Source organism: Eschscholzia californica, unplaced genomic scaffold (assembly GCF_041429995.1).
Source record: "Eschscholzia californica isolate CP2 unplaced genomic scaffold, dmEscCali1.0.p SCAF_3, whole genome shotgun sequence".
Classification (NCBI taxonomy): domain Eukaryota; kingdom Viridiplantae; phylum Streptophyta; class Magnoliopsida; order Ranunculales; family Papaveraceae; genus Eschscholzia; species Eschscholzia californica.
In genome coordinates, this window is record NW_028238420.1 from 38920766 (window position 1) to 38929972 (window position 9207).

The following is a 9207-nucleotide window of genomic DNA, read 5'->3' on the forward strand; positions in this document are numbered from 1 at the left end:
AGAGATGATGATGAAGTCGTCCGCCGTCGCCGACACAATCCGCCCGGCGACTTAAGGTGCGTTTGGTTTGATTTTTTTTTGTTTTCCACCGTCTTCCCCGAAAACAATTTTGCTTTCCGCAAAGCGGTGGCCTTATTTTTAATAGTCTAAAATGCAACTAAAATGAAACTCAATGCTCACTGTTTATTATTGTTACTCATAAGTAGTAATTCATTTTTCTTCAAAAATGCATGGCTACATGAGTATCATAGACATCATACATCAATACATCAAACGGCTGGATGCATCATAATGGATAGTTTACTCTCCCAGCAATTATAACACTCAACTAACATAACAACCATTCGTCTTTCAACACAGAACAAACAACAATGACTAAATTATTTATTCTATTAATAACAAGATTGCTTTAACGATTGATTTTCCCCGACCAAACATTAATCCTATAACCTTAGGGTTTCCCGGCGAGGAAAGCAAGACCTCATGTGCTTTTGAAGGAAGCCATAGTTTTGTCTGCGGTAGTCTTCAGGAGGGAGTGGTGAAAGATGGCGGCAATCGCTGAGCCAACAAATGGTCCGAACCAGAAGATCAACTGCACCAACCAATTTACCAGTTAACCCTTTCATCGATATATATTCTAACGATGTTTTATACTAATCAAACTAAATTAAGGGTAAATGGGTAATTGATACCATGTCTTTCCAAGCTTCCTTCTCGTTGTAAATAACAGCAGCTCCGAGACTCCTAGCAGGGTTTATACCTGTTCCGGTAATTGGGATGGTAGCCAAGTGAATCATGAACACGGCAAACCCGATTGGAAGTGGAGCCAAAATCTATTTATCTCACATAATTAACCATTAATTAGTTAGCACATAATTGAAAATTGGTTGATAGACAATATAGTTCTATTAAACAGTGTCTCATGCTGAAAATAGTAATTAAACCTAATTCCAACAATCATGACCACATGCTTTAACAGTTGTGTATTATTCCAAAAACGGTTGTTTTGGCTTAGAATTTTGTGTTGACTCGAAATTTTATAGGAAAATTATAGAGTTTAGCGAATTTTTAGGGCAACATAACGTGTTATTCTTCTTTATTTTCGACCACCACTTCTAACCATTACAGAGGTAGTGGATTGAGACTTCCGCAGACACTTATAGACAAAATATCACGTAGACATTTCGAGTGATTTATTATAGACAAAATGTCTTTATAGACATCTTCAAGACATTGAGTTTGTTGACAAAATGTCTTAGAGACATTTCAAGACATTGAGTTTGTAGACAAAATGTCCTGAGGACATTTCAAGATCTTGAATCCATTGACAAAATGTGTAATGCATATTATATTTGTACTGATCAAAAATGAAATTTTCGACTTTCATAGACATCTGTGAATATCTGCGGACATTGATGGAAATTTATTATTTTAATATTACTATTATTGTTTAATCACACGAAATAATATATGTGTACTAATATTTCAAAAATATATTTTTGACTTTCGTAGGCATCTGTGAATATCTGCAGACATTGATGGACATTTATCATTTTATTATTACTATTATTGTTTAATCACATGAAATCATATATTTGTACAAATATTTCAAAAATATATTTTTCGACTTTCGTAAACATCTGTGAATATCTGCGGACATTGATGGACATTTGGTGGATATTTATTGTTTTAATATTATTATTATTATTATTATTATTGTTTAATCACATGAAATAATACATTTGTACTAACATTTTAAAAATATATTTTTCGAACTTCCGTAGACATCTATGAATATCTGCGGACATTCAAGGACATTTTGGTGGACATTTATTATTTTAATGTTATTATTATTGTTTAATCACATGAAATAATACATTTATACTAACATTTCAAAAATGAATTTTCCGACTTTCGTAGACATCTATGAATATCTGCGGACATTGATGGACATTTATTATTTTAATATTACTATTATTGTTTAATCACATGAAATAATATACTTGTACTAATATTTCAAAAATATATATTTTTACTTTCATAGACATCTATGAATATCTGCGGACATTGATGGACATTTATTATTTTAATATTGCTATTATTGTTTAATCACGTGAAATAATATATTTGTACTAGCATTTCAAAATATATATTTTTTGCAATATTCGTAAATATTAGTGGACATTGATTGGCATTTGGTTGATATTTATTATTTTAATACTATTGTTGAGTACATGGACAAAATGTCTCTTGTTTTTTTAAAGACAATTTGGGTTGTCCGAAATCCTTCACAAAATCCACCAAACTATGAAGTCTACCAAAGTCGTCGGACAATTTGTCTATATTTGAATGCCACAGACATTCGGGGATTTGTAAATGTCTAGATTTGAATGCTTTAGACATTTCAGGATTCTAAAATGTTTGGATTTGAATGCCTTCAGACATTTCAGGATTCTCAAGTGTCTGGATTTGAATGTCTCAGACATTTCAGGATTCTCAGATGTCTAGATTTGAATGCCTCAGATATTCCAGGATTCGCAAATGTCCTGGAATGTCCAACTCCCAATCCACTAACCCCCTACAACTTCTCTCATTTTCCTCTCTCTCTCTTGATTGAAATCTTAGGGTTCACCGAACTAAAACCATGGGTCAAGTCTTTAAAGTTGTCATGAGATTCGCATTATGAGTTGGCAAAGAATAGATCTTCTAATTTTAATGCGTCTCCAATCCAAATTTTTAAAGTAATTTTGTTACTTATGTTGCATGATTGTGTTTGTACAGAAATAATTAGTTATGTTAAAGATATACGAAAACTTAATTTAAATTCGTCCAAATGTTAAAAATGATGAATTAGACATTTAGAAAAATCTCAAAATAACACTCCAAAAGTAAAGTATCTTCCGGAGATATCTTTATTGAACTGGCGCAACATCATCTTCGAGTTCCAAATTGAGTTTTCATTGGAAAATTTCTTCTAAGGAAGAACTCTAAAAATCCTACGTGACGCTCATGAGTTTCTAAGGTTGACTGTTACACTGGAGATGCTCAAATATAAAACTCAAAAAAACTTTACTTGTCTTGTGTGTCAAGTCTCAGTTGAGATTCTCTTTTTTAGATGGACACTATTGAGATCTTTTTTTCAAACACATCTCGAGTTCAACCCTTCACAAAACTTCAGATATTATTTAGGTGACATTTTCAAGATTGATAGCTTTGTTTAGTATAGAAATTGTTGATGTAAACATTTGAGATCCATGATAGCATGCCCTGCCAATGTTTCAGCCGGGGTACTTAGCCGGTCTAGATCTAGGGAGAGAAGTGTTTGATTTTCTCTCAATAGATCTGGGTCAGCCAAGTACCCCGGTTAGGATATTGGTCGAACATACTGCCATTATTCTAAAAGAAATCTCAAAATTCGAGTGTTGGTTTCCGGGTTTACATGTTCGATTAATTCTTGACAGTTATAAATAATATCACACTAAAGAAAATATGAAAACACAAAAGCACTATAACACGCTCCCACGAACTTTCTAGTTACAATCTCTCATATTTGACACAGGACACTCAACTTTTCTCTTCAAACTTATCCCTATAAACTGTCCAAAAAACTTGTCTCTTAAAAAAATCAAATGGTGTATCAATTGAGTTACTCGTGACTCTACAAGATACCTTTCAAGTAGGTTATGACTACCCATAACTTGTGCCTTTTTTAGTTATCTATCGATTAATATTTCTCAAATAATAAATTAGTTGTATAGATTCCAACATGGAATTAGCAAAATTACCTAGTGGGCAGTGGGCTAGTGGCCAATTATTTTCTTTCCATTCTCTCTCACCTATCTCTCCCTTTAACTTTTCCTACTAAAATCTTACAAAAGAAAATGTGACCTAGGAGGCAATACTTCTCCTTTGAAGGGGACAAGAGGAAATCCCAATTCTCTTTTTTGTTGCAAGTGTTTTCCTTAAAAGGCAACTCGATAAATCTGCAGTTGCAGATAGAGAAAAAAAAAAAAAGTCGAGCCCTCTATACATTGTTATGATAGCAATAAAAAAAATAATAGAAGCTAAGAATGTCAGCCCATATGGTAAGATAGTTAGGGTTTGTGATAAGGTGGTGGTACTTTTTTTTTATGAGAAAGGTGGTGGTACTTACAAGATGCTGATCTCTTGCGTTCCTTTGACAATCAGTGGCGTAGAAGACAGTGTAAACAAGAACGAACGTTCCGATGATCTCAGCCGCTAATCCAGTACCCCTATTGTACTCATGAGCAACCATATTGGCCCCACCACCATACTTAACGTAGTTTGCACTTTGGAAGGCTTTTACTAATCCAACACCACATATTGCTCCTAAACACTGAGCCACCATATAAGATACTAGCCTTATCAAAGATACCTTCCTCGCCAAAAACAACCCAAATGTCACTGCTGGGTTTATATGTCCTCCTGTGCAAGTTACAAGTTAGCAAACAAAAAAAAAAAGAAAAAAACTTTCTAAAGATAAATTGTTGTTGTTTCGCTTAGGGTTTCCCTAAGAACCAAAGTAAATATGCTTCTCTTTTTTAATATAGAAACATTGAAAACGATACATCAATCACTTATTGTCTAGTCAAAAATAGAAAAGACTCGGAATCTAAAAGTTACTTCGAGTTCATGACATTCCAGTTTAGAGTAACAAATATTATTTATTTTGTTCAATACAAAAAAAAAATATTAGTTGTTTCGTTATAATCTAAGGCCATGAGAACAATAGATCTATTTAAGACGTTTAAAAGACAAGATTTTTCCGGAGAGTTGATATCCTAAGTGAGTGAGAATCACTAATAAAAAATTCTTCTTTTTCTCACTTAGGTAAAATTCGAACCTGTATAATGCCACGAATAGGAATCATTTGAAGCTTGTTGTTTTTTTTTTAGTATACGATATTATATCAAATAATACATGGTTAAGCAAACATAAAACGATATTATATATCAAATTATACATGTTTAAACAAACACAAAAGGAAAAAAGATTCTTCTTTTTCTCACTTGGTAACATTAGAACCTGTATAGTGCCACGAATAGGAAACATTTGAAGTTTGTTGCTTTCTTTAGTATACGATATTATCAAATTATACATGTTTAAGCAAACAAAAAAGGAAAAACGGGCATACCAGAAATACCGGCGGTGCTGTAAACAAGGACAAAAATCATGCCACCAAAAGCCCAAGCAATACCAAGAATTCCAACACCATCACATTCATCATTAGCAGATTGACTCTTGTAACCAATGACAGTCAATACTGTGATATAAAGGAACAAAAGGGTAGCAACAAATTCAGCTATTATAGCTCTGTAAAATGACCATTTTGTTAGCTCATCAAACCCTAAAAAGGGCACTGGTGGTGGTTCAGTGTAGTCCTTCACTGGCTCCTCTTCCACTTCATGTGGTTCAGTGTTGTCCTCCACTGAGTTATCTTTCAGTTCAGTTTCTTCTATGTGATCATTTCCCATGTTGACAATTAAGTTCACTAGGTATATAGATTTAAAGAGAGAGGGGAAGAGAAATGAATGAGTTAGGTGTTTTGGGTGATTGAGAGTGGTTGGTATATATGGCTGGAGATTGAAATTTCAAATTTTAAAGAGAGATATTGATTTAACTAAATTATTGAAGCCTCTCTGTCTATGTCTTTGTCCCTTTTCTATTCTCTGTTTGCTTGTTGCTGTTATTGGCTCCACAAAATTCAAGCTCTTTCGCTATCTATTTACTAGTAACTATCCATTACAAATTGTAACCCAACCCATCCTCACTATCTTAAACTAGGACCACACAAAAATTGGGATATTTATTATGGAGCATTTGGATGGCAAGAAACATAAAATTATTGGAGAAACATTGGTGGGGTGAGCATATCAGATATCAATGTTGGAATTAGATCCAGACTAGGAATTAAGGTCGAATTGTATTTCATGATTTTGAGGAACCAAAATTACTACAAATCACATACTTGATGGAATGTTGGATTCCTCTCGTGGAAATTTTGAATTTAGACCTCAAGTTTGTCCAAAATCGATTTTTAATGATTGAGTTATTAATATTTTTCAAGTTGGCATAAGAAACAGTTCAACTAAACTGTATAATTATTTGCACATGTATATTGGGGTAATGACTTAAGTAATGATAGAGTAATTTGTTTGGTTTCCACCACGCAAACCGCACACACAGCGCATTAATGGTGGCACGCTACACGTCATCGCGAGGAGCGGTTGGCGCAATTTCTTTTCAAACATGACATCAATCTAATCTGATGGTGGGTGGATGGATGGAGTGCAAATTAGAAGAATCCAACTGTCAGTTGACATTAAAAGGTTAGGATCTAGGTGAACATGACTATTGGAGATCGTACAGTTCAAATCCTGACGCTTAATCACACTAGACTTATGAGTACGTTAGTACTCAATTATTTCTCACCAATTTACATGTGGTAGTCATTGATGTCGATGAAGTTATTTGATTTACATGAATTTGCAGGAAACTCCCATAATATGATGACGATATCTAGAGAGACATGTAACTAACCTATAAAAGAAGATTTTGGTTAAAAAGAAGAGTAAAATTAGGATGCAGGGACTAAATATGGACTAGCATAATATGTGGGACTTAAAAGTAAAGAAAGAAGAAAAATTACCTTTAGTGACGGTAGCAAGGAAACTTTGTTAACCGATTTTGTTGTTTAGTGGGTCCAATTAATTTGCTAAATAATCTTCTGGACTCAAAGTGGAAGTTGTTTCTTTCAAGTTTCAACCAAAAAAAAAGAAAAGAAAGTGGAAGTTGTTTTTTTTTTTTTTTTTTTTTTGTTGGAAGTGGAAGTTGTTTCTTTCAACAAAAAAAAAGTGGAAGTTGTTTAGTGACGGTGGCATGAAAACCTAGTTTCCAAATTCATGAATTTGTCGTCATTGAGGTCGGTCAATTGGGATTATAAAACCTATCCGAGAGCTTCATAATCAAAAACATTATTTAAGATAATTCAGCTGAGTTACGTTATTTTGTTATCTTTTTGTATTATGATTTAGTATTTTAAATTAATCGTACTTTCATTATTCTAAGAAATTGGCAATTTCAAATTTAAATTACATAATATTTTAAGAGAAATTTAGTCAAAACTCTTCAAAAAATTAGATTTTGGTTAGAAAAGATCAGTCAATGGGTTTAGTCTTCAGCTTCGTAAGTACTGCGACAGCTTTGCAGCCCCTTGCGACAACTTTGCAAAGCCTAATGACAGTTTTAAACTGCTTTGCAACATTTTTGGAGCACCTTGCAACACCTTACAAAAGCTTTGCAATCCCTTGCGACACCTTACAAAAGCTTTGCAACCCTTTGTGACACCTTAGTAAAAAATATTGGTTTTTAACCAAACAAAATACGAACATTTGGGCTTTTAGTAAAAAATACACAATTTGAATTTTTAACAAAAAAATAACTTTGTCTTTTTAACTAAAAAAATGTTATAATTGGATCTTCAGTCCAATTTCCTGGTATTTTAATTGAAACAATATGAATTTTGTTGATTATAAAATTTCCTTATTGTTTTGTTATTCCGAAAAATTGATATTGATTTTTACTCATTTTTGAGTTATCAAGAGATGGATAATAATTTGAATTTTATCTTGGATTCAGTTATGATTGTTAGTCGTGAATTCATATATCACATATTCACGATATTTTAGTTTTTCTTACAAATTTATTTTCTTTTTTAAGTTTTCGTACATTTTCTCAAATTCGATTATTCTCTCCCATAGTTTAATCGTTTATTTTTTGTTTAAATTTAATTGTGATCAAATCATCTCCGTCCTGACATCGTCCCACGTGTCATATTGACATGTGATTGGTGCATTTGTAAGTTTTAATTTGATCTAGTTGGCATGTTATTTAGGTTAACAAGATTTCAAATTTTTGGCGTCGTTGTCTGGGATTTGTCTTTGAATTGTTTCTAAATTTGAAGCTAATTGATAAACTCAACTCAGGAAATTGGGCCGGAGGCCCAATTTCTTGTATTTTTTTGTTAAAAAGACAACCCATCTTTTTAACTAGCTAGGCCCCAAGTAAGTCATAAAAATAGGCTTGAAGGACATTTTTAAAGGCACCAACTTTTTAAGAGTCAAAAATACCCTTCATTCAATTAGAAATACCTAATAATGATCTAACTAATAAATCAGGAACTTGAGTTTTTCTCATGAACGAACCGAGTTGGATTGTCCACGCCGATTAAAATTTCTAGGGTTTGAATCGATTTTGGCTATAAGATAGGTTGATGTTTTTAGGTTTTGGTGATTTAATCTATTTGCTTGTTGTTTGAAGAGGCTTTTAAGGGGTTTGATTTACTTTTTGGTTCTAAATTCTAGAGAGAGAAAGTTTTATATACTTTCAATGGAAGGAGAATTTGATAGTGTTTCAAGGTATAATCCAACTTCTTCATTGCTTTATTTTCATTGAGTTATGAATGATGGATGACAATTAACTTATTTGTTGGATTTATATGGAAGTTGTGAAAGTATAGTTGATGCAAACAATGTGTTTGATAAAATGCTTGAAAGAGATGTTGTTGCTTGGAATGCAACGTTAGTTGGTTATACAAGACGTAGGTTGGTTGAAATAGCTATAAAGTTGTTAGATGAAATGCCTGTGAAAAATATTTTTTTCTTGGACAATCATGATTGGTATTTATGTTCAAATTGAGAATTTCATGAAAGCTTTGGAAGTTTTTCGAAGAAAAGTAAAATGATGGTGCTAGAGCTTATAAAATGACTATTATGAATTTGTAGGGTTTTAGCTAGTTTTTCGATACAACATTCTATTAAACAAAATATAATAATTTGTAACAAATTTCATGTTAAATCAATTCAAAAACTAATTTGCAAACCATTTGCATGACATTGCAAGGTGTTTGCAAGGCTCTGCAAGGTGTTTGCAAGGCTTTGTAAGGCTCTGCAAGGTGTTTGCAAGGCTCTGCAAGGTATTTACAAAGCTTTGCAAGGCTCTGCAAGGTGTTCGCAAGGTTGTGCTAGGTATTTGCAAAAGTCATGCAAAGTTTTTGCAAGGCTCTGCAAGGTGTTCGGAAGGCTCTGCAATTAGTTTGCAAGGCTATCCAAGGTGTTTGCAAAAACCATGCAAGGTGTTTGCAAGGCTCTGCAAGGTGTTTGCAAGGCTTTGCAAGGCAGTGCAAAG

At 33.1% G+C, this 9207-nt stretch overlaps 1 protein-coding gene across 1 annotated transcript; it reads right to left on the reverse strand.

The window, feature by feature from the left end:
- Positions 1-182: 182 nt before the first annotated feature.
- Positions 183-6067, reverse strand: LOC147550139 (aquaporin PIP2-2-like). The gene is made up of 4 exons (XM_086665755.1): positions 5156-6067; positions 4154-4446; positions 693-833; positions 183-592 (listed from the first exon to the last, which is right to left on the reverse strand). The coding sequence occupies exons 1-4, from the start codon at positions 5493-5495 to the stop codon at positions 482-484; spliced, it is 885 nt and encodes a 294-aa protein (XP_086521881.1). The 5' UTR covers positions 5496-6067; the 3' UTR covers positions 183-481.
- Positions 6068-9207: the final 3140 nt, after the last annotated feature.

What these genes read in the sequence shown, in the direction of transcription:
- LOC147550139 (XM_086665755.1), bottom strand. Translation starts at nt 5,495, where the DNA reads ATGGGAAATGATCACATAGAAGAAACTGAACTGAAAGATAACTCAGTG. An exon ending in CAGCACCGCCGGTATTTCTG is followed by an intron (nt 4,447 to 5,155) that starts GTATGCCCGTTT and finishes TAACTTGCACAG; the next exon opens with GAGGACATATAAACCCAGCA. An exon ending in AGGAAGCTTGGAAAGACATG is followed by an intron (nt 593 to 692) that starts GTATCAATTACC and finishes TGGTTGGTGCAG; the next exon opens with TTGATCTTCTGGTTCGGACC.